At 37.4% G+C, this 26,447-nt stretch overlaps 1 protein-coding gene across 1 annotated transcript in view; it reads right to left on the bottom strand.

The window, feature by feature from the left end:
• The window catches only part of CNTNAP1 (contactin associated protein 1), a 258,073-nt gene that overhangs the window by 16,304 nt on the left and 215,322 nt on the right, over positions 1-26,447 (bottom strand). The window contains exons 15-20 of the mRNA XM_053699377.1: positions 12,937-13,064; positions 10,125-10,298; positions 9,312-9,530; positions 8,304-8,543; positions 7,685-7,921; positions 6,620-6,747 (exon numbers count right to left, since the gene is read on the bottom strand). Coding sequence (XP_053555352.1) covers positions 6,620-6,747; positions 7,685-7,921; positions 8,304-8,543; positions 9,312-9,530; positions 10,125-10,298; positions 12,937-13,064 — 1,126 coding nt within the window. The remainder of the gene's footprint in view (positions 1-6,619; positions 6,748-7,684; positions 7,922-8,303; positions 8,544-9,311; positions 9,531-10,124; positions 10,299-12,936; positions 13,065-26,447) is intronic.

The raw sequence follows: 26,447 nt of genomic DNA, 5'->3' as shown, positions 1-26,447 counted from the left end.
TATGTGGATCGGCTGTCTGTTGGCACCGCAGACATTTTCATATGTGCCATACTCCAAGCAAAATTCTCTATATTTGAAAGCAGCAGTTTCCCCAGCGTGCATGTAGCAAGTTAATGTGTTGATATTCTTATTTAACATGTTTAGTTTAGTAAATTCTTATTCAATAAGAGACCTTATCTTAATACTTCTGGAAAATTTTTATTGATTGTGCATTTAAATGGGTGATGTTGGGCTTTAGACAAGGAGTGGGGTGAGAAGTGAGACTATGGCCGTAGCGTTAAACCCACAGGACACTATGGCTAAACTAATGGTGATGTCTGGTGATCTACCCTCACAATATACCTAAGTCAGGTCCTGAACGTTATGCAATGCTTAATGAAGCATACAAGTGGATCTAATATTGCATCTTCAGCTCTAGACAGCACGCCAATGATAAACCTTTTAGTAATTATACTTTGTTTATAATCTTAGCTTATTGTCACTGTTTCACGATACCGGATTAATGATGAAAAGTATTTAAAATTGCATAGAATGTGTAACTGACTTCTCCTTATATGCAACTAGGTATAACAGCACTCATACAGATTGACTACTGTGCAACACAGCCCTTTTTTATTTAAGAGTAGCCAAATTGGGGCCTTAATGTTAATAGTTATGAATGTTAAGCTTTTTCCAGTATTTTTGCCTCATATTTATATCACTTACACATTGGGGTATTTCTCATGACTGTATGCTAACACTCTCCATTATTTATACACATTGCTAGAGTGAATAAGGACACCTAAGGTTTACATCTCTGCTTCCATGTTTTCATAGTGTCCCCAGATATCTGCATACATTAAGCTCAGGCAGATAATACTATATCTCTATTACAAGGATGATGGGGTATGTTATAACGACTGTGCAAGATAACGTAACCCTATGTGAGCTCCTAGAGTAGGATTAGCATAGAACAATGAGGATTGTACTACATCTTCAAAGTGTTTGCATGTAATCTCGCTTGGATCACTTGTGTGTTTCACTCTGGATACTATAACACATTAATCTCTACGCAACCCTTGCACAGTATACTTATTATTATGGGATGTTGACTACATTATATGTCTAGGCTATCTATCTTATGTAAGAAAGTTTTACAATATCAGTGCACCAACTGAGTCAGCGATTAGAGTAGTGTATGCGCTAAGTTTACTCCAGTATATATTGCTTTGCAAGATGTTGTTACCTGGTTATCTAGATTTACGCACACATGCTAAACACTGCTAATATTTAATCCTGGGTCCCTATCGGTAAATGTAGGGGACGTTTCCCCCACTGTGGTGCCCTTTATATCAGACAATAAGTAAAATTCTAGCACCTCCCTTCGGATTTGGCTGTACCTGAAAAAAAAAATGCCCTACCCTATTCAAAAATAAAAAAGTACAAAGCTCTCTTACCTTACCAGCCCTGAAAAGGGCCCTTTGCGGGGCATGCCCCAAAGAATTCAGCTCTTTTGCCTGTAAAAAAAAACATACAATACCCCCCCCCCCAACATTACAACCCACCACCCACATACCCCTAATCTAACCCAAACACCCCTTAAATAAACCTAACACTAAGCCCCTGAAGAACTTCCTACCTTATCTTCACCTCGCCGGGTATCAGCGATCCGTCCAGGCTCCGATGTCTTGATCCAAGCCCAAGCGGGGGGCTGAAGACATCCATCCTCCGGGCTGAAGTCTTGATCCAAGCGGGCAGAAGAGGACATCCGGACCGGCAAACATCTTCATCCAGGAGGCATCTTCTATGTTCTTCCATCCGATGACGACCGGCTCCATCTTGAAGACCTCCACCGCGGATCCATCCTCTTCTTCCGACGACTAGACGACGAATGAAGGTTCCTTTAAGGGACGTCATCCAAGATGGCGTCCCTCGAATTCCGATTGGCTGATAGGATTCTATCAGCCAATCGGAATTAAGGTAGGAAAATTCTGATTGGCTGATGGAATCAGCCAATCAGAATCAAGTTCAATCCGATTGGCTGATCCGATCAGCCAATCAGATTGAGCTCGCATTCTATTGGCTGATCGGAACAGCCAATAGAATGCAAGCTCAATCTGATTGGATTATTATTTATATTGTAGCTATATTAGGGTTTATTTTACAGGTAAGTATTTAGATTTAAATAGGAATAATTTATTTAATAAGACTTAATTTATTTTGTTAGATAAAAATTATATTTAACTTAGGGGGGTGTTAGGGTTAGGGTTAGAATTAGCTTTAGGGGTTAAAAAATTTATTAGAGTAGCGGTGAGCTCCGGTCGGCAGATTAGGGGTTAATGCTTGAAGTTAGGTGTCGGCGATGTTAGGGAGGGCAGATTAGGGGTTAATACTATTTATTATAGGGTTATTGAGGCGGGAGTGAGGCGGATTAGGGGTTAATACATTTATTAGAGTAGCAGTGAGATCCGGTCGGCAGATTAGGGGTTAATAATTGTAGGTAGGTGGAGGCGACGTTGGGGGCGGCAGATTAGGGATTAATAAATATAATATAGGGGTCGGCGGTGTTAGGGGCAGCAGATTAGGGGTACATAGGGATAATGTAGGTTGCGGCGGTGTACGGAGCGGCAGATTAGGGGTTAATAATAATATGCAGGGGTCAGCGATAGCGGGGGCGGCAGATTAGGGGTTAATAAGTGTAAGGCTAGGGGTGTTTAGACTCGGGGTACATGTTAGGTGCAGACATAGGAAGTGTTTCCCCATAGGTAACAATGGGGCTGCGTTAGGAGCTGAACGCTGCTTTTTTGCAGGTGTTTGGTTTTTTTTCAGCTCAAACAGCCCCATTGTTTCCTATGGGGAAATCGTGCACGAGCACGTTTTTGAAGCTGGCCGCGTCCTTAAGCACCGCTGGAATTTAGAGTTACAGTGGCGGTAAATATGCTATATGCTCCCTTTTTGGAGCCTAACGCAGCCCTTCTGTGAACTCTAAATACCAGCGGTATTTAAAAAGTGCGGGAGAAAAAAAGCCAGCGTAGCTAACGCACCCCTTTGGCCGCAGAACTCTAAATCTAGCCGATGGTTTCTTGCTTTTCACATAAACAATCTTATGTCTGAAACTTTGTAACTTTTCACTGATTATATTGCAATAAGGGCATGTATGAAGCCCCCCTGTGTCAATTTACAATGCATGGGATGTATACGATATAACTGCAGAACTGTTTATAATAAACAGAGCAAACGTAGACTGTATTCTGTGTTTGTGTCTTTAAAAAGATTATTTTAAACACATACAATTTGAGAAACATCTTATATAATAATGAAAACATTTTACAAATCAATTATTAACATATGAAACATATGAAACAGAGTTGCACCCACGTGCTGATAAATGTCATTCACCTTAAGCATTAAGCTACAAGAGTGGCTAGTTTGTTATGCTTCTAAACAATTATTTTGTTCTAATAAGGTATCGGAGCAATATATTTGCAAAAATGATCTGAATGTAAAATATCTTTCATGTAGATTTATTTTCCTCCAAAATAAAATATAAATTACATTTAACCTTTACAGACAATTCAGAGAAAAATAACATGAACTATACACTAATGTTAAAAAAAAAAATTGTGCAACTTATAGGGCTAGATTACAAGTGGTGTTGTGAGGGTTTTCGTGATCGTTTGCACTTCTTTTTATTTGCTCTGATATTACAAGTTGAGTTCCGATTTGTACACTACTCGGGTTACCGCTAGTGCAAAATAAGTTTATTTTCAACTTGTAATACCAGCTCAACACGACTAGCGCAAAAATCTTAATTCTAGCTGAGTTTTCGCTATAGCAAAAATCATGTCTGTGCATATTACAGTATGCGATCATGTTTGCTCATATTACAGTATGCGATCATGTTTGTGCATAATACAGTATGCAATCATGTTTGATCATATTATAGTATTCGATCATGTTTGTGCATAATACAGTATGCAATCATGTTTGCTCATATTACAGTATGCGATTATGTTTGCTCATATTACAGTATGCAATCATGTTTGTGCATAATACAGTATGCAATCATATTTCCTCATATTGCAGTATGCGATCATGTTTGTGCATATTACAGTATGCGATCATGTTTGTGCATATTACAGTATGCGATCATGTTTGTGCATATTACAGTGTGATCATGTTTGTGCATATTCCAGTATGCGATCATGTTTGCTCATATTACAGTATGTGATCATGTTTGTGCATATTCCAGTATACGATTATGTTTGCTCATATTACAGTATGCAATCATGTTTGTGCATATTACAGTATGCGATCATGTTTGCTCATATTACAGTATGTGATCATGTTTGTGCATATTACAGTATGTGATCATGTTTGTGCATATTCCACTATACAATCATGTTTGTGCATAATACAGTATGCAATCATATTTGCTCATATTGCAGTATGCGATCATGTTTGTGCATATTACAGTATGCGATCATGTTTGTGCATATTACAGTATGTGATCATGTTTGTGCATATTACAGTATGCGATCATGTTTGTGCATATTACAGTATGTGATCATGTTTGTGCATATTCCAGTATGCGATCATGTTTGTGCATATTACAGTATGTGATCATGTTTGTGCATATTACAGTATGCGATCATGTTTGTGCATATTACAGTATGCAATCATGTTTGTGCATATTACAGTATGTGATCATGTTTGTGCATATTACAGTATGTGATCATGTTTGTGCATATTACAGTATGCGATCATGTTTGTGCATATTACAGTATGCGATCATGTTTGTGCATATTACAGTATGTGATCATGTTTGTGCATATTACAGTATGCGATCATGTTTGTGCATATTACAGTATGTGATCATGTTTGTGCATATTACAGTATGTGATCATGTTTGTGCATATTACAGTATGTGATCATGTTTGTGCATATTCCAGTATGCGATCATGTTTGTGCATATTACAGTATGTGATCATGTTTGTGCATATTCCAGTATGCGATCATGTTTGTGCATATTACAGTATGTGATCATGTTTGTGCATATTACAGTATGCGATCATGTTTGTGCATATTACAGTATGCAATCATGTTTGTGCATATTACAGTATGTGATCATGTTTGTGCATATTACAGTATGTGATCATGTTTGTGCATATTACAGTATGCGATCATGTTTGTGCATATTACAGTATGCGATCATGTTTGTGCATATTACAGTATGTGATCATGTTTGTGCATATTACAGTATGCGATCATGTTTGTGCATATTACAGTATGTGATCATGTTTGTGCATATTACAGTATGCTATCATGTCTGTGCATATTACAGTATGCGATCATGTTTGTGCATATTACAGTATGCGATCATGTTTGTGCATATTACAGTATGTGATCATGTTTGTGCATATTACAGTATGTGATCATGTTTGTGCATATTACAGTATGCGATTGGGTATGCGCATATTACAAACAAACACATTAAAGAACATTGGAATATGAAATATTCATATTTTCATGTTTTTTTCCACTTTGTTTTTTTTCCACTTTTTTTTATCTCCATTGAATTCTATGGGGGAATACGTGAACGAGCACGCGATATTGAAAGTTCCGATTTGTACACTACTCGGGTTACCGCTAGTACAAAATAAGTTTATTTTCAACTTGTAATACCAGCTCAACACGACTAGCGCAAAAATCTTAATTCTAGCTGAGTTTTCACTATAGCAAAAATGCAAAATACCGCTCCACTTGTAATCTAGCCCATATTGTTTTAAACGGACATAAAAGTCCTTATTAATATTAGGAATTATCTAAAAGAGGATTATTTCTGAAGCATATCGCCATTACTTACTCCTATAAAACAGGAATTTTAAAGGGGGCATCAAGTAAGGAGCCTAAATAAAAACTGCTTATTATACACTAATATCAGTTTTGAATGGTTCAGATAATTTAGTTGTAGTTATGTTAATAACAATTATAAAGATTTATAGCATAGAAAAATCACTATGAGTAATGGACTTTAAATTGTGCATTGTGTTGGAAGCTGCCGTTTTATTCTAGTGCATCTGCATGACGAAAACAAACCTTTAGCTTTGAAGTTTTGTATATCGAAATGTCATGTTTACCCATGTTGTAGTATTAAAGATTGGTATATAAGGTTTAGGATCACTTACAGGCATAGAGAGTAGAATTCATAGGCCCTCACACCACACAGGGCCGGACTGGGAATGAAAAGCAGCCCTGGAAAAATATGAAGACCAGCCCTATTTTCTGTTGAGTCGGTAGAATGCACAGGCCCCATTTCTCTCAAGGGGGATTACTGGGATACTCCTTTCCCAATATTTTTTTCAGAATTAAATTATATTACTTTGCATTAAATAAAAATGCCAGATTGATATTATATATGCACCCTAAAACCCCATTGCATCCATTAATCACCCCTTTAAATTGTAGCTTTCCAGCCCCAGCTGCTGCAGCCCACCGGGAAATTTCCTGGTATCCTGGTAGGCCAATCCGGCCCTGACACCACACTACAGACATATCATCTTAATAAACAAATTGTAAAAGTTCATTGATACTTGCCTTATTTCTTATTTAAACTACTGGATGAGCCTTATAGACATACCTGTGTATAAAGGTTACGATAGTCTCTGGTGATGTTGACCTTATGAGGATTCCCATCAGTCATATTCTTCTTGCTTAGTTGGTAAATATAAGGGCTCTTACCGAGCTGATAGTTCAACTGTAAAGTCCCTAGAACCAGAAACAGTATGTGACTTAACTTCATTTAAGATTATGGACAGAGTGACAAAATGATAATTAAGCCCTACAGAAAAAAATACTTATTTGTCTGGAACAAAATTCTGTTGCCATTGTCAAGTCTCAAACTAAACAACTAATTAAAATGCAAACTGAATTGACTTAAAGGCAAAGTTTTATACCACTCTTAAAGCACATGTATGCAAAAAAAAGCTTAATTTATATTTTAGAATAACAGTAAATGTGCCCACTGCTGACACGTTATATCCAGTTACCAAAGGGTCAACTAAAACAAATCATCACAAGGAATAATTTAGGGCCTAAGATAAAACATATTTACTGGTACTGGAGGACTGTAAATCTACACCCATGGTTTAGCTCATTGGCTGTCGACAACAGTTTCCATGGACTGCATTAAAGGCCATGTTATAGAAAAAAAACTCTGGTTAAATGGCAACATTATAGGTAAAACTAACCATTAAAGAGATAGGAAAGTCCAAATTAACCTTGAAAGAATCAGATAGAGCATGTCCTTTTAATACACTTTTAAAATCACTTCTATTTTCAAATGTGCTTTGTTTTCTTGGTATCCATTGTTGCAAATGAATATGCATGTATCCTACACTAGTGGGAGCTAGCTGCTGATTGGTGCCTGCATACATTTTTCTCTTGTGATTGCCAATCTAGATGTGTTCAGCTAGTGCAATGCTGTTTAGCAAAGGTTAACAAAAAAATGAAGCAAATTTGATAATAAAATTAAATTTGAAAGTTGATCAAAATTGTCTGTTTTATATGAATCATGAAATAAATATTTGGAGTTTTCTGTCTCTTTAAGATTCCTTAAAGACTGAAGCCAGTTTCATTCTCATAAACAACAGCTAATATACTAAGACCAAATGCTCAAGTGATTGCAGTAGTAGATTCCACACACCTTCAGGCCTGAGGAGGACAGCTACATAATCCGAAGCAAAGGAACTAATGTAAATTAGAACAGCGGGAGCGACGGTAGTGCTAAAGCTGAATGAAATCTCCTCTCGGGTCAAGTTGCTCACAAAGAGTGGAAGAGTAGCAAGTCTGGTAATACTGGCGAATTCCCGGGCAGCCACCATACCAGCTGACAAAATATTATGACGCAGCCATGTTCCAGCTTCAAAATATGCACCAATAGCTGAAGAAAGAATGTAAAAGTAGAGTAATAAAAAGAGACAGCAATATGGTCATTTTTCATCAAGAGTAGTCTCTAAAATGAAGGCATGTAGCTTGAATTGTAATGTCACTTTAAATCCTTTAAGGATCACTAAATACAGTACAATTGGTGAATATGCCATAAAAAGACAATGCAATAGCACTTGAACAGCATTTTAAATGATCAGAAGAATATTTTCTTGAAAATGTAATCCAAACTTAATGCAATTTTCTTTCCCCATGTATCATGTGACAGCCATCAGCCAATCAGCCTTCATGTCCCTTCAATCTGTTAAAACATCTTTACTTCATGTAATCATTTTTTATAATGGTCTCAACTCTTTGAACGTGATTGCTGTTCTTACCTCTGGTGCAGAATGGCCCCTCAAAACCTGTTCCATTGCAATCACAGGTGTAGTGGCTGTACCTCTCTACACAGCGGCCCCTGTTCTGACATTCTATCCTTGGATTGTAGCAGAATCCTGTGCAGTTTGTTTTCACACCTAAAGTCTCATTGGCTTTGCCTTCCAAATCCAAGGTAAATCCGTTCATCCTGAGCCCACGAAGACAACCAATATATGGCTTGAATCTGTATTCTGCAGAACCTATTTACAATAAATTAAATAACAGAGTAATATTAGTTATCTCACAATGATGATCTGTTAACCCTTGAATAGTTAATATAGTATTCATCATGTCTCCCCTGCCTTTCTAGAGAGATTGAAGCCTAAATTACAAGTGGAGCACAAAAATATTTGCACTATTGTGTGTTAATCAATAGAGCTTCTGTTTTTGCACTCATATCAAAATTGAAGATTATTTTTATTGTTGAAGCGATAGTCAAGGGTGAGCTAACATCTGCATAGCATGGGTGCTTTAAATCCCTCACATAATATACTTGGGGTAAGTAAAATTCATGTCTGAAGCTAATGGTGTGCTAAGCAGAGAGTGGGCTAAGTAGTGGAGTTTTTCCTGTAGTTCTGTGCTTTGGGTCTTAAAAAGCACTCAATTTTACTGTGGTATTTTGTATTGCACTCACGCACAACACTTTTCGTATGAGCGTAATTAGCACATTATATGCACTTTTTGTGCTATCCATAAATGTATAGGGCATGCTAAAAAAGATTCAGTAGCATTAGGGTGCTCTGGTTAAAATGTAATGAGTAGGAGAAAATATCAGAATTATGCAATTTTTAAGGCATTTACTCTTTCATAATATGCTTGATGGAAAAAATAAACGCATTTGAACATTACAACTATAAATTAGCACACAGTATATTATTTACTTGATATAAAATGTTTTCACTTAGAATAAAATCCGATGACATAATTATATGATTTTATAAAGTAAAACAAATGGAACACTAACTCACCTACATAAAGAGGCCGATCATATGTGATATTGATGTAGCTCTGATGAGGGTAGTTTCGGATTTCCCATGGTAGGATGTCAACCTTGAGCCGGGCCAGTTTGACGTTAATCTCAGCCTTAACTAGATGCCATTCATCATCATTCAGTGGAAATGGTGATTTTAGTGTCAGATTTTCATGACCATTGCCCACGTCATAAATAAATGCCAAATCAGTGGTAGCTGAATATACCATGCAGGATAGATAAATAGCACAGTAGTATTAGAAATCTTTTTTAGTTACTAGGTTACCTTTCATCAACCACAATCCTCCTATTTTAGAATATTGCAGCTATTAAATATAGTGGCATAAAACCAGTAGTGGGATTCAGCCTGTTCCCACCAGTTCTAATTCTGTGAAAGTGTAAAGAACCTGTTCCTAAAATTTAGAAAGTGTAAATGTTTTGTATTATAGAGAAGTTAGAGAACCTGTTGCTATCATTTCGGAGTCCCACCATAACCTGTTATTAGAATTTCAGAATCTCACCACTGCATAAAACCCTAATTTGAAGTGGGGATATATTGTCGCAAAATAATGCTTTAAATGTCTTTGCTACTATTTCAAATTTAACAACTAATCTGATTAAGAATGATCATTTATACATAACCCTTTTCCCTAATAGCTTTGTTCATCATTTCTGGGCAGGTGCTACATTATGCTTTCAAAATTCTGATATGTGTACTTGTTATATGATCAATATATAAATAAATATGAACCTAGATAAAAACAAGTCAGATACTATTTATTTATGAACTGTAGCCTAAACACAAACTTACTGTTGAGCTCAATCCTAATAAAGTTTCGACACCTGTTTCCTGTGTTTTCAAGGAAGGTGCCTGAGTGAGACGTTGTCTTAAAGTAGAAGGAAATGTCAATGCTGGTCCCCGGTTTGAAGGTTGGGAAGATCAGGCTTACTGGTTTTGTAAATGTCACAGTATTCCAGGTGTTCCCTAGAATTCAATGAGAAATTAGCTGTAACTTTAACAATTTAACATTGTGAATAAAGCTTGTTTTTTAAACAGGCTGGAGTGTCATTGTTTTTGTATACAAGGTACATGGGAGTCAAAATTAAACTTTCATGGTTCAAATACAGCATACACTTTTATAAACATTCCAATTTTCTTATACTTACTTATATGATCAAATTTATATATTTCTGTTAATATCGTTTCCATGACAGCATACCTATGTAGACTGCTATATTTTTTTTAAAATGAACATCTTTTTTATTGCAATTGTTTAACAAATGGCCAAAGTCCACCCTCCATTTGCCTTTTTTGGAGGAGACAATCTGAGCTTTAGTCTGCAGAGAACAAGGATAGCCATGGTTATATGTTAGTATAAAATGCATTGTTTTGCATTTGTTATCAGTTAAAGTCAATTAGAGGCAGAAATGTAACACGGCAAGTCTTGAGAAGTCAGCAGGGAGCAATTGTTTCATGTTTAGAGCTAAATTACTAGAAAAGGGGGCAAAGCTTATAATAAAAATATATTGCAAAGTTGTTTAATTATGCATAACTAAACATTTTACATAAAAATCTCACGGTGTTCGTTGTACCTTTAAGTAAACTGACATATTGACAAGTAAATAAACACCCGCCTTCTAGTAAGTATTACATAGAGTCTCCTCATATTACTATTTGAAACGTAGGATTAATAATGCTAAGAATATTCTTAAAGGGACAGTCTACACCAGAATATTTCTTGTTTTAAAAGAGAGATAATCTGTTTATTACCCATTCTCTAGTTTTGCATAACCAACACAGTTATATTAATACATTTTTTACCTCTGTGATTATCTTGTATCTAAGCCTCTGCAAACTGTCCCTTATTTCAGTTCTTTTGAAAGACTTGCATTTTAGCCAATCAGTGCTGGCTCCTAGGAACTCCACATGCGTGAGCACAGTGCTATCTATATGAAACACATGAACTAACACCCTCTAGTGGTGAAAAATGGTCAAAATGCCATGAGATGAGGGGCAGCCTTCAAGAGCTTATAAATTAGCATATGAACCTCCTAAGTTTAGTTTTCAACTAAGAATACCAAGAGAACAAAGAACAACTGATGATAGATGTAAATTTGAAAATTGTTTAAAATTACATGCCCTATCTGAATAATGAAAGTTTGTTATGGACTAGACTGTCCATAACTGTATTTTTCTGTGTCAGCTCTATTGGAAGTCTGTTTCATGAATCAACCACGCATAATGAAAATTACTCTAAAACTACTATCCTCCAATGTGAGATCATGATTCCTTGTTCTGGTTTTGCTCTTTTTATATGAATGGTTTCACATGCTTGAAAGTTTCATTCATATTACTTATAGAACTTCTCTAATGTAATTTATACATTGTTATTATTATTATTCTTTATTTATAAAGCTCCAACATATTCCACAGAGCTATCCAAGGGTATAATTTGTTTAAATAAAACAATGACACAATAATTCTAAGAGACAAGACAAAATTTGACAAACAAATACAGGAGGAATTAAGGGCCCCTTTTTCTATGAAAACTTGCAATCTAGAAGGGTAGGAGGGTGGGAAAGAGGTGAGGACCGCAAGGGTGAGAATGATGTTAATACAGAGTTAGATGAGGGCAATTATTAAGCAAGTGGAGTTAAATTGTTACTGAGTTGCGTGGTAGAGTTTTCTGAACAAAAATGTTTTTGGGGAGCATTTAAAAGAAGGCAGATTAGGGGAAAGTCTGACAGCGAGAGGTAGAGTGTTCCAGAGGGTAGGTGCCACATGAGAGAAGTCCTGCAGTCTTGCATGGGAAGAGGTGATAATTGAAGATACAAGGAGCAGGTAATTGTTCGATCTTAGTGGATGGGTTGGAGTGTATTTGTTGATTAGTGGGGAGCGGCACTTGTAAGGGCTTTGTAGGTCAGGGTAAGAATTCTGAATTTAATTCTGCTGTGAATGAGGAGCCAGTGAAGGGACTTGCAGAAAGGTGCAGCAGATACAGAGTGATGGGAAAGGTGGATTAGCCTGGCAGAGGCATTTAGGATGGATTGAAGGGGTAGAGGCGGGAGAGAGGAAGGTCACTGAGTAGGATATTGCAGTAGTCAATTCAGGAAATTGCAAAGGAGGAAATGATTTGCTTTGTGGTGCCAACACTCAGAAATGTGCGAATTTTGGAAATATTGTGTAGATGGTTGCGGCAGGATGAAGAGAGCGATAGGATGCTGAAGATGAAGGACAGATTGGAGTCAAGCAAGCTTAATATTTAAGACCACAAAGTAGTTCTTTGAATAGCTTCTACTTATTTATTTATATCCTTCTAGAGATAGAGACTCCAGAGCTGTAGGCAATATTTAAGATAAGGTCTGGCAAGTGATCTTTTATGTGACATCACTCACATTCTCTGCTGATAATACTGCTTTCTAAAAACAACTTATCGTACATAAATTAATCTTGGATTTTTGCACCCTAAATGCATGCTTATGGTATTAAATTTTCACTCCTATAAATTGTTCAGAGGTCCAAAGGACACATTTCACATTGTTTCTTTTACCAATTAGGATAGCAAACAAACACATATATGGTCAAACATGTAGTACAACATCCTTAAAAGGAAAGTACTTACTGTCTCCATAGCAACGTAAAGGTCCAACAAAAAAACGTGCCTCAGAATCTGTGCGGTTGGTGTCACCTACAACGACCCGTGTTACTGGCAAGTGGTCACGAAAGTTTAGTAGCCCCTTGTCATATCTCCTAAACAGAATCAATAGCAGTGGTTAGGGTTGCTAATTGCCCTTAACAAAAACACTGGACAACCAGTTCCTGTTAACTATATGCCCATATAGGACCTTAAACGAAACACCATTGGCTGCAGCCCCTTTAAATTACATACCCATATTGGACTTAAAGGGACAGTAAAGTCATAATTAGACATTCATGATTTAGACAGAGCATACAATTTGAAATAACTTTCTAATTTACTTCTATTATTTAATTTTCTTCCTTCCCTTGTTATCCTTTGCTGCAAGGTTTATCTAAGTTCAGGAGCAGCAAAGAACCTAGGTTCTAGCTGCTGATTGGTGGCTGCATATATATATATACCGATTTTCATTGGCTCACCCATGTGTTCGGTTAGAAACCAGTAGTGCATTGCTGCTCCTTCAACAAATGATACCAAGGGAATGAATGAAATCTGATAATAGAAGTAAACTGGAAAGTTGTTTAAAATTGTATGTTCTACCTAAATCATGAAAGAAAATTTTTGGGTTTCATGTCCCATTAAGATCAGACCCATAGCATTGTAAGACACAATCAATAAAGTGTACAAATTCTACCAATCGTCAAAGTGGTAAATTCATACAGTTAATTTATCTTGTCTCTTTTCATTTTAAAGCTTAAAATTGTTCAAAAAAACTTTTAATTCTAACGTAAACTTAAAAACTGATTTTTTTTTATCATTATTTTTTTTGTATTTTTAAAATAAAGCTTTATTGAAACAAAAAGGTTTCTGACAACATAGTTTGAATGTATACATTGTTTTACATCATCATCTCATAAATATATATCATAGAATCTAGTTCTGACGGTTATTATTTCTACAGAATTTTCACGTGGCCTTAAACATTCATTAACCATGGGGGTTGTTAGCAATGTTCAATTATCCTCTTTCTTGGCCCCTGATAGTTCAAAGTTGACCTCTCTTGGGTCTCAAGTTTAGGTATAGCAATGTTAAATGTGTGGTTGTCTCATACTCTATCAGCACATTACAATTTTACCCTTATTTAACAGTTAATGTGTGAGGTAATTATTAACATGTTGTTTCCATCTCATCACCATTAGTTCATGTGTTTCCACTGTGCCTACTTTGAGATGGTGGTATCTTTCCATTGTTAATAAGTGTTCTACCTGAGCCCTCCATTCTGCCGCCGTGGGCACTGTGGCGGATTTCCAGTGCCTTGGGATCAATATTTTAGCACTATTAATGAGCAATACCAACAGTGCTTTTGTTACGCTATCAGTCAATTTGGGAAGTGCCATGTAGAAGAGAATTAATGGGTCATTGGGTATCTGTTTCCCAACTATGTCTGTCATTTGTTTTATTATCTCCACCCAATATGTATCCAATCTGTCACATATCCACCATATATGTGTGGGGGTCCCCACCTTGCCACACCCCCTCCAGCACAGTTTACTTGTTGTCTTGTAAATCTTATGAAGTCTGCTTGGGGTTACGTACCATCTTGTTAGGAATTGGTAATTTGTTTCCAGTATCCTCGTAGATACAGAAGACTTTTTGGTAGGTAGGAAGGCTTTACGCCAATCTTTAGTTGTAATGTTAATGCCCAATTCTGTCCCCCATACTTTAGTGTATGATGGCAATTGGTGTTTGTCTGCTACTAACAATTGTTTATTCAGTATGGATATCGCGTGTCTAGTTGTGTTATTCTGGCAGCATAAACTCTCATATGGTGTGAGCCATCTTATTAGTTGTTGTCTGTGTGGGTGAGTGTCTATGAAGTGTCTCATCTGTGTGTGCGAGTACCAGTTCAGACCTATTTCTGGATGTTTTTCAGTGATGTCCTCCAATGTTCTCATCCCACTGCTCTGATACAGCATTGCAATGACCTTATACTTAATATGTCCGCCATTCTCTGTGTAGGTATCCTTGTGTAAGACTCTGTTCTCTTCTTTTCCTTGTCACTCCCAGTTACTCCCACTGACTGCTGATTCTCTAACTACTCCTTAAGACAGGTGCTCCCCTTGCACTCTGTGCTTAGTATTGAAGTTTCTACATACAGATTGGATTACAAACTTTCTCTGTCCTGCATGTTCCAGCTTACCTATAATCAATTGCTGCTCATACCTTCAACACAGCTAAAACAGCAGCACGCAAAAGGATTCAAACCGTGACGTCACTTCCACTCCGGGCCCGGCACCAACAAACTTTCTCCCTGCTTGCGGTTGGAACGGACTACTACCGAATAGACTTGATATTTGTGTATGAGTTTCAGGTACCACACTATTTAACCGCATTACCGCTTTACTAACCCATAATCTGCTAAATTACTTGTGGCTATTACTGCAACTACTTAATTACTAAAGCATCAACTAATATCTGCTTAACTGTTTAATCTCTGCAAAGATCCTGCTTTTGCTTGAAAGTAATAAGGCATATCTCCTGCATAAACTGCTTTGTTGAATTAAGTCACTTGCTTGCTGGGAAAGACTTTTTATTGCTGCTGCATTTGTTCCTTTATTCCTCCAGTTCTATACTCTATTTCTGTTGTTGTCTCTCTAAGATATACATCAGATTATATAAGTTTTTCATTGCAGCCAGCTGCTGTATACAAACCATGTTCTTTTTCTGAATTTGAGCAAAATTCACATATCTGAAAGAGTCCTTTTTGCAATAAAGGATTTAGACAGAATTGTGTAACAAACAAACAATTTTGGTCGTAACTGCAGTTGTGTTCCACTATCGAGTTTATTCAAAACCTAACACCTTGATACTCCAAGGTAGTGTTTTATTGTTACAGCTAGGGAGCATCGGAGAATGCAGGCCGGATATATTTGTAGAAGTGGCTATCAGTCTGTCCAATGTCGTAAAATAAGGTATTTTTGAAACATTTCTGGCCTCTGCTTGTGGGGAGTCCAAGCTGCCAGTCCTGAATTATTTAGACCTAGAATGTGTCTGTCCAACTGTACCCACTGTTTGTGTGTGTTGTTTGTACACCAATCCATTAGTCTGTGTAGGGATATGGCTATCTTGTATGTCTGTATATTAGGGACCCCTAGACCTCCCCTATCTCTTGGCAGGTACATTGTTTGTTTCACTATCCGTGGTCTAATACCCTGCCATATAAATTGTTCCATTAATGACTGTACCTTGCTTATGTATGTAAGTGGTAGGTGTATGGGTGTTGTCTGTAGTAAGTACAGTATCCTAGGAAGGGCATTCATTTTTATTACATTAATTCGGACTATCCACAAAATGGACTTATTTTTACAGCTAGATAAATCTGCTGATAATTCTTCTTCAAATTTTTTGTAGTTTGCTTGAAAAACCATTTTTGTGTCTGCCGCTAAGTACAGTGGGGAAAAAAAGTATTTAGTCAGCCACTTAAGAAGATTAGAGAGGCCTGTAATTTTCATCAAAGGTATACCTCAACTATGAGAGACAAAATGTGGAAACAAATCCAGACAATCACATTGTCTGATTTGGAAAGAATTTATTTGCAAATTATGGTGGAAAATAAGTATTTAGTCAATATCAAAAGTTCATCTCAATGTTATATATCCTTTGTTGGCAATGACAGAGGTCAAACGTTTTCTGTAAGTCTTCACAAGGTTGTCACACACTGTTGCTGGTATGTTGGCCCATTCCTGCATGCAGATCTCCTCTAGAGCAGTGATGTTTTGGGGCTGTCGCTGGGCAACACGGACTTTCAATTCCCTCCAAAGGTTTTCTATGGGGTTGAGATCTGGAGACTGTCTTAGGCCACTCCAGGACCCTGAAATGCTTCTTACGAAGCCACTCCTTCATTGCCCGGATGGTGTGTTTGGGATCATTGTCATGCTGAAAGACCCAGCCACATTTCATCTTCAATGCCCTTGCTGATGGAAGGAGGTTTGCACTCAAAATCTCACGATACATGGCCCCATTCATTCTTTCATGTACATGGATCAGTCGTCCTGTTCCCTTTGCAGAGAAACAGCCCCAAAGCATGATGTTGCCACCCCCATGTTTCACAGTAGGTATGGTGTTCTCTCTCCTCTAAACACGACAAGTTGTGTTTCTACCAAACAGTTCTACTTTGGTTTCATCTGATCCAAATGCTCTCTAGCATACTTCAGACGGGCCCGGACATGTACTTGCTTAAGCAGGGGGACACATCTGGCACTACAGGATCTGAGTCCCTGGCAGCGTAGTGTGTTAGTGATGGTAGCCTTTGTTACGTTGGTACAGCTCTCTGCAGGTCATTCACTAGGTCCCCCCATGTGGTTCTGGGATGTATGCTCACCGTTCTTGTGATCATTTTGACCCCACGGGGTGAGATCTTGCGTGGAGCCCCAGATTGAGGGAGATTATCAGTGATCTTGTATGTCTTCCATTTTCTAATTATTGCTCCCACAGTTGATTTCTTCACACCAAGCTGCTTGCCTATTGCAGATTCAGTCTTCCCAGCCTGGTGCAGGTCTACAATTTTGCTTCTGGTCTCCTTCGACAGCTCTTTGGTCTTCACCATAGTGGAGTTTGGAGTGTGACTGTTTGAGGTTGTGGACAGGTGTCTTTTATACTGATAACAAGTTCAAACAGGTGCCATTAATACAGGTAATGAGTGGAGGACAGAGGAGCCTCTTAAAGAAGAAGATACAGGTATGTGAGAGCCAGAAATCTTGCTTGTTTGTAGGTGACCAAATACTTATTTTCCACCATAATATGCAAATAAAGTCTTTCCAAATCAGACAATGTGATAGTCTGGATTTGTTTCCACATTTTGTCTCTCATAGTTGAGGTATACCTATGATGAAAATTACAGGCCTCTCTCATCTTCTTAAGTGGGAGAACTTGCACAATTGGTGGCTGACTAAATACTTTTTTTGCCCACTGTATATACCCAGGTATTTTAGTTTTATGTTTTGCCTCTTTAAGGGGCATTCAGGGGTTAACTGATCTAGCGTAGCCTCATCATATGACACGTTCATTATCTCTGACTTAGTGGTGTTAACTAGGAAGTTGGACACCTGCCCAAATTCATGAAACGATTCTAGTGTTCTTGGCAAGGATTTTTCTACGTTTGTCAGCAGAAGCAGGAGATTGTCTGCGTATAATGCCAATTTGTATTTTGAGTCTCCTACAGTGACCCCTGTTATCTTTGTGTTAGTTCTTATCTTTTGTGCCAATGCCTCTATTGTCAGTGCGAAGAGCAAGGGAGAAAGTGGACACCCCTGTCTTGTACCATTTCTTATGTGTAGCCTATCCGATAGGAGACCATTTACCTTTATTTTAGCTGTGGGATGTGAGTATAATGAGAAAATTTGAGTTAAAAATTTGGTGCCAAATTTCATTTTTGCAAAATTGCTTTTAAGAATTTCCAATTTACCCTATCAAATGCTTTTTCTGCATCTTTGGAGACTATGACCATCGGAATGTTGTTTGCTTTAACATAGAAATGATCTGTAGAGCCTTTAAGGTGTTGTCCCGTGCCTCCCTCCCTGGTACAAACCCCACTTGGTCTGTTTTTATCAATTTAGGCAGATATCTGTTTATCCTAGTGGCTAGAATTTTGGCAAAAATCTTGATATCTGAGTTCAACAATAATATTGGGCGAAAATGTTCTGGCCTGCCTGGCTGCTTTCCTGGTTTCGGTAGTACAGTTATATGGGCCTCTAGCATGTTTTTTGTAAAGCATGATTTAGGAGTAAATGAGTTGTATAATTTTGCCAAGGGCATTACTAGTTGATCTGAATATTTCTTATAGTACTTCATACTAAGGCCATCTGGACCTGGGCTTTTCCCACTCGGCATTGCCTGTATGGCTTTTGTAATTTCATCTGTGGTGATGGGGAGGTCCAATCTATCTGCTTCCTCTTTTTCTAGTGTGGGGAGGTCAAGTTCTGTGAGATATGTCTTGTATGTTGTATAGTGTTGTATAATACTGCCGAAACACTTCGTCTATACTCTTACTATCTTTACATAATTGCCCTTGCATGTCTGATATGGTGTGTACATGCATATTTAGTTGTCTTCTCCTGAGGGCCCTAGCTAGTGATGTTCCTGGTTTGTCCTGCATCTCAAAATACTTCTGTTTCAGCAGTGTTGATTTAAGCTGATGTTCTTTTGTAAGATAATTTTTAAGGGATTGTCTGAGTCGTGTTAGTGAGGCTAGTATAGTGACGTCCCGTGGATCTAATTTATGTTTTTTCTCCCAATATCCCATTTGTGCTAATGTGGAGTTCAGATATTGCCTTTTTTCTTTTTTGTCCCTAGCCTTAAGTTCCATCAACTCTCCTCGTATCATACTGGTTAGGGCGTTTTCTATCATTATTTTACACACAGTTTGGATTTTTTTTTTACTTGTTATGAGCTAACATGCCAATCAATCAACATTATTGTAGTTGAACATGAATGTACAAAATTATCGCACTCTATTATATTAAACTGCTGTGCACAACTTTAAAAGAATAGTAACTACTTGCTATTATTGCATTCCATCCTGTTCCTGCAGCTATTTTCATATTGGTTCTCCTGTTTTAATAGATTAACCCCTTAACGACCGATGACGTGCCAGGCACGTCCTACAATAAACAGTCGTTAACGACAAGGGCGTGCCTGGCACATCCTCTGGTGTTTCAAGCTCTGGAAGCGAACATAATCGCTTCCAGCTGCTTTCAGGATATTGCAGTGGTGCCTCGATATTGAGACATCGTGTAATACCCTTTTCTAAGCAACCGATGCACGCTGTGGCCCTCTCAGCAGCATCGACCAGCGAAGGTGCCGATCGTTGGTGTTGTGGGAGGGATAGCAGGAAGGCGGTAGGAGGGCGGGAGGGTGTGTGAGAGGGGCAGGAGGGGGCGTGAGAGGAGCAGGAGGGGCGGGAGAGGGTGGGAGGGGGCGGACCGCTTAATGGAAAATATGTGGTAAAGGGGGAGAGGGGGATATTAGTTGGAAAATGATCTGAGAGGTGATAGGGGAATAAGGGGGGACAGCTGCACTACGGAAATACATGTTTTTATATGTATATGAAAAAATAAAGCAAATTTTTTTAGCAAAATGGGTACTGGCAGACAGCTGCCAGTACCTAAAATGGCAGCTAATAGGTAGAGGGGGGAGGGTTAGAGAGCTGTTTGGGCGGGTCAGGGAGGTTGGGAGGTAAGGGGGATGGATAAGCCAATCGGATTGAACTTGAATCTGATTGGCTGATCAGCCAATCAGATTTTTCCTATCTTAATTCCGATTGGCTGATAGAATCCTATCAGCCAATCAGAATTCAAGGAACGCCATCTTGGATGATGTCATTTAAAGGAACCTTCATTCGGCGAGTAGGCGTCGGTTGAATAGGATGGATCCGCGTTGGTTGGGAAGAAGATGGCTCCACCCTGGATGAATGAAGATAGAAGATGCCGCTTGGATGAAGATGTCTGCCGATCCGGATGTCCTCTTCTGCCCGGATAGGATGAAGACTTCTGCCGGTCTGGATGTCCTCTTCTGCCCCATCGGATGAAGACTTCGGCCCAGCTGGGTGAAGACGACTCAAGGTAGGGAGATCTTCAGGGGGGGTAGTGTTAGGTTTATTTAAGGGGGGTTTGGGTGGGTAAGAGTAGGGGTATGTGGGTGGTGGGTTTTAATGTTAAGGGAGAGTTGTATTTTTTTTACAGGCAAAAGAGCTGATTACTTTGGGGCATGCCCCGCAAAAAGCCCTTTTAAGGGCTGGTCAAAGAGCTGATTACTTTGTAATGTAGAATAGGGTAGGGACTTTTATTATTTTTTATTTTATTTTATTTTATTAGGGGGCTTAGATTAGGTGTAATTAGTTTAAAATTCTTGTAATATTTTTTTATTTTCTGTAATTTAGTGTTTGTTTTTTTTGTAATTTAGTTTAGTTTATTTAATTGTATTTAATTGTAGGTATTGGTAGCTAATTTATTTAATTAATTTAATGATAGTGTAGTGTTAAGTTTAATTGTAACTTAGGTTAGGATTTATTTTACAGGTAATTTTGTATTTATTTTAGCTAGGTAGTTATTAAATAGGGACAGTCAAGTATAAATTAAACTTTCATTATTCAGATAGGACTTTTAATTTTAATTGACTTTCCAATTTACTTTTATCATCAAATTTGCTTTTTTCTCTTGGTATTCTTAGTTTAAACTAAACATAGGTATGCTCATATGCTAATTTCTAAGCCTTTGAGGGCTGCCTCTTATCACATGCTTTTTAAATCTCTTTTCAACACAAAGAGACAGAAAGTACACGTGGGCCATATAGATAACACTGTGTTCAGGCACAGGGGGTTATTTAAGATCTAGCACAACACAATGCTAAATTTAAGACAATAGATAATAAACAGTCACAGTCATGTGATCAGGGGGCTGGAAGAAGGTTCCTAGATACAAGGTAATCACAAAGGTAAAAAGTACATTAATATAACTGTGTTGGTTATGCAAAACTGGGGAATGGGTAATAAAGGGATTATCTATCTTTTAAAACAATAACAATTCTATGGTTGACTGTCCCTTTAATAACTATTTAATAGCTATTGTACCTAGTTAAAATAAACACAAAGTTACCTGTAAAATAAATATAAATCCTAAAATAGCTACAATGTAATTATTAATTACATTGTAGCTATCTTTAGGGTTTATTTTACAGGTAAGTATTTAGTTTTAAATAGGAATAATTTATTTAATGATAGTGTAGTGTTAGGTTTAATTGTAACTTAGGTTAGTTTTTATTTTACAGGTAAATGTGTCTTTATTTTATCTAGGTAGCTATTAAATAGTTAATAACTATTTAATAGATATTGTACCTAGTTAAAATAAATTTAAATTTGCCTGTAAAATAAAAATAAATCCTAAAATAGCTACAATATAATTATTAGTTATATTGTAGCTAAATTAGGGTTTATTTTATAGGTAAGTTTTTAGTTTTAAATAGGATTAATTTAGTTAATAAGAGTAATATTTATTTAGATTTAGTTAATTAATATTTAAGTTAGCGGGGTGTTAGGGTTAGTGTTAGACTTAGGTTTAGGGGTTAATAATTTGATTATAGGTTGCGGCGGTATAGGGGGGGCAGGATAGGGGTTAATAATTTATTATAGGTTGCGGCGGTATAGGGGGGGCAGGATAGGGGTTAATAATTTATTATAGGTGGCGACGGTGTAGGGGGGCAAATTAGGGGTTAATAAGTTTAATATAGGTGGCGGCGGGGTCCGGGAGCGGCGGTTTAGGGGTTAAACAATTTATTTAGTTGTGTCGGGGTACGGGATCCGCAGGATAGGGGTTAATAAATGTATTATAGGTGGCGGCGGTATAGGGGGGGCAGGATAGGGGTTAATAGGTATTATGTAGGTGGTGGCGGGGTCCGGGAGTGGCGGTTTAGGGGTTAACATATTTATTATAGTTGCGGCAGGGTCAGGGAGCGGCGGTTTAGGGGTTAATAAGTTTATTAGAGTGGCGGTGGGCTCCGGGAGCGGCGGTTTAGGGGTTAATAAGTGTATTAGAGTGGCGGTGGGCTCCGGGAGCAGCGGTTTAGGGGTTAATAAGTTGATTAGAGTGGCGGTGGGCTCCGGGAGCGGCGGTTTAGGGGTTAACATGTTTCATATAGGTGGCGGCAGTGTAGGGGGGGCAGATTAGGGGTGTTTAGACTCGGGGTACATGTTAGGGTGTTAGGTGCAGACATCTCCCATAGGAATCAATGGGATATCAGGCAGCAGCGAACATGAACTTTCGCTATGGTCAGACTCCCATTGAATCCTATGGGATCCGCTACCTCCAGGGCGGCGGATTGAAAACCAGGTACGATGGGCCGGAAAAGTGCCGAGCGTACCTGCTAGTCATTTGATAACTAGCAAAAGTAGTCAGATTGTGCCGAACTTGCGTTCGGAACATCTGGAGTGACGTAAGAATCGATCTGTGTACTTTTGCCGGTGTGTAGGGCTTGATAACTTAGGCGAATCAGCCTTGCCACAAATACGCTGCGGAATTCCAGCATATTTGAGGTTGACGGCTTGATAACTAGAGGCCATTGGGTGATATTTATCAAAGCGTCAATCTTGGTGCATTCGCCGGCATCAATATGCTCGCCAGACATCGCCAGATATAGCTGACGTGGATCCACATACGATGCCCTTATTTATAAAAAAAAACATCAAAAACGCAATGAGCCTTGGACTGTTGTTAACTAACAGTCATCGATATTGCGGTTATTCGGGTTTTTCCCAACTTTATTTATACCATTTCATTACTGTCCATGAACAAGCACATTTCTCTAAAGCTAATCTTTTATTTTTCATCTGTTAATGTCCAAGAAATAGCTACATTTATACCTTAACAAACAATATCTCATAGAAAGTTATTTTTATATTTATTTGTTATACAAAAAAAACCTGTTAAATTAATGTGTATTTGTATTTCTAGAATTCATGATATGCTTTTATTTCTTTTTTTTATAAACGAATATTAATGCTAGAATTTGTACATATATCTTTGCACATACTTGTGTATATATATATATATATATGTGTGTGTGTGTGTGTGTGTGTGTGTGTGTGTGTGTGTTATGTCAGAAATCTTTTTCAAACATATTTACATGTCCCTAAGTTTTTTTTTTGTTCTAAACAATGTTGTCTGTCATATCTCTGTATTTATACCACTATATGTATATAGTGTAAATTTATTATTATTCTGAGCAGGAATAATTGTGAATATAACATGTAATCAGGGTATCATATGTATTTATTTGCAATCAATGGATATTTTAAGAGCTGAGACAGTTTTCTCGTTGTACCTGTGTAACCCCTCCTGATTGCAATCTAGTTTTAAAAAACACCCCTACACAGGTGTTATAAAATGGGCTGGCATATAAGATGACATTTCTTATTGAAAAAGAAATTCCAGAGAAGGAAGAAAAACACTGAAAATATCATGTCAGTAAAGAGGTGATTTTAATTTCTGCTGTATCTAAATCATGACAGTTTAATGTTAGGTGGGCTATCCCTTTGAGCTATCAGCTTAAAGGGCCATAATACCCAAATGTTTAAACACTTGAAAGTGATGCAGCATAGCTGTAAAAAGCTGACTAGAAAATATCTCCTGAACATCTCTATGTAAAAAAGAAAGATATGTTACCTCAAAAGTTCCTCAGTAGCCACCTCCCATTGTAAAGGATTTCTAAGCAGCATTTTAGTGTGTCTGTCCTGGGACAGCTGAAAGGATGAGCCTCGTGAACTCTCATATTATTTCACCAATCAGGTAAAGGAAGCTTACTATGAAATCTCATGAGAGTTAAGTCAAATCTCATGAGATCACAGTAAGAGTTCATGACCTTAGCACTGCTGATGCTGATTGGCTGCTGTTCATTTCTTCATTTTTTTTTATTTTTTTTACCTGCAGCTGGGAGCAGGTGAAGTATAACTTTTTACACAGAACTTACTCTGCTGAGCTGAGGAAATTGTGAGGTAAAATGTCTTCCTTTTTTTACATAGAGATGCTCAGGTGATATTTTCCTGTCAGCTTTTTATAGTTATACTGCATCAGTTTAAAGTGATTTAGTATTATGTCCCTTTAAGATTATATTGAATCAAACATCAATTCGAATTTTAAAATCATTGTCTAAAATATTACACTGTGTGTCCTAATGTCAGCATCAATGTTTCTCTTTAATACTAATATCACATATACATACTTTCAAAGTATAATACACAATGTAACAAATGGCACTTACAAGTTCTGATGAGTGATCAATGACACAAGTATCGAGCAATTTGATTCATTTGTGAAAGTTTAAAATGTATATTTTAGTCAGATTGTCTGATGTCATAAATCATGTGAATATGCATATTCCAATCAAAAGTGGTTTAAAAATTCACTAGTGTGTGGGTTGTTTAGGAGTTTGCGTCATAATTGGTGCGAAGTGGAGAGTGGGACTTGTATTACATGGCTTAAACATGGTGCAAATAGATTTTTCCGAAAAAATAAAAAGGAAGTTAGCTATATTATGTTGTGTATTTATTTCATTTTTATCTCTATATCTATTAGTGCAACAAGTTTGGGGCAAAACTTTGCAACAAATTTGGAGAAATAATATTGTCCCCTTGCTTTGTAATGAGAGACAAAGTTGCAACATAATCTATAAGTAGTAATGTATTTTTCATTTTTATCCCTATATCTACTACTGCACCAAATGTGGAGCAATAATATTTTTGATTTAGAAAGGGTATACAATTGTAATAAAGTTTCTAATTTACTTTTATTATGTAATATACTTCATTCTCTAGCAGCATCGGACATAAGCTTTCTGTGTTTTCAGACTCCCATTGATTTCTATGGCACCCGCGGCCTCAAGGGTGGTGGTTTAAAAACTAGGTACGCTGTGTCGGACTCGGAATAGACGCAAGCGTACCTGTTAAATGTTTGATAAATTGAGAAAAGGGTCAAATAGAGTCGAATGTGAATTTGAAACATCTGTAATGATGCAAGCATCGATCTGCATCGGATTAAGATCGCAGGAAAGTATATTTCATCAGATATTTCAACTTGGCACTTTGATAACTACGGCGGATCAATCTTGTGAAAAAATTCAAGCGTATTTTCAGTTGATGCTCTGATAAATATCCCCCATTGTGTGAGCTTTACATTTTTTACAGTTACACAAAATATAAATAAAATTAAAAAAAACACTAAACAGTAACACAAAACAATGTAGCAGCTGAAAAAATGAAAGGCTCACTTGCTGTATCATGCACACTACCCCAAGAAAATGATACAGCTGCAAAATAGTGGGCAATATCTCTGATCTGTGAGTCTGCACTGTTTTGTTACAGGATGTTAGAATACTTGAGCTCCAAAATGGCGGCTCCCACAGTGCGAGGAGGCGGAGCTTCAGTATCTGGCACCTTTAAGCTATTAAAACAGAATTGATTTGAAAAGAGCTGCAAGGACAGGATGAAATGCAGTAACATGGTGAGTAGTTACTATTATTTTGTAGTGGTGCCCAGTAGTTTAATATCCTTTTAAGGCAATTTAAACATTGATTTGCAAAAACAATATTATATGTTAATAAATAATCAGCATATAAAACATTCTGAAACATATGATTATGTAATTATAAAGTAAAAGATATGGGTTCCATGCAGCAGTACATGTAAAAGCCTGTTAGTAGCAACAAAAACCTTTAAAGGGACATGAAACCCATTTTTTTTAATTTAATGAATTAGAGTATACAATTTATTTATTTTTTCCATTTTACTTCTATAAAATAATTTTCTTCATTCTGTTGGTATTCTTTGTCAAAAAAACATACCAAGGTAGGCTCAGGAACTAGGGGCTAGCAGCTAACAGCTGATTAGTGGCTACACATATATACCTTTTATCATTGGCTTACTGAAGTATTCAGCTAACTGCCAGTAGTGC

This window comes from Bombina bombina, chromosome 1, assembly GCF_027579735.1.
Source record: "Bombina bombina isolate aBomBom1 chromosome 1, aBomBom1.pri, whole genome shotgun sequence".
In the NCBI taxonomy this organism is placed as follows: Eukaryota; Metazoa; Chordata; class Amphibia; order Anura; family Bombinatoridae; genus Bombina; species Bombina bombina.
The sequence above is the reverse complement of the archived record's forward strand: the minus strand, read 5'-3'. Positions and strand labels throughout refer to the sequence as shown.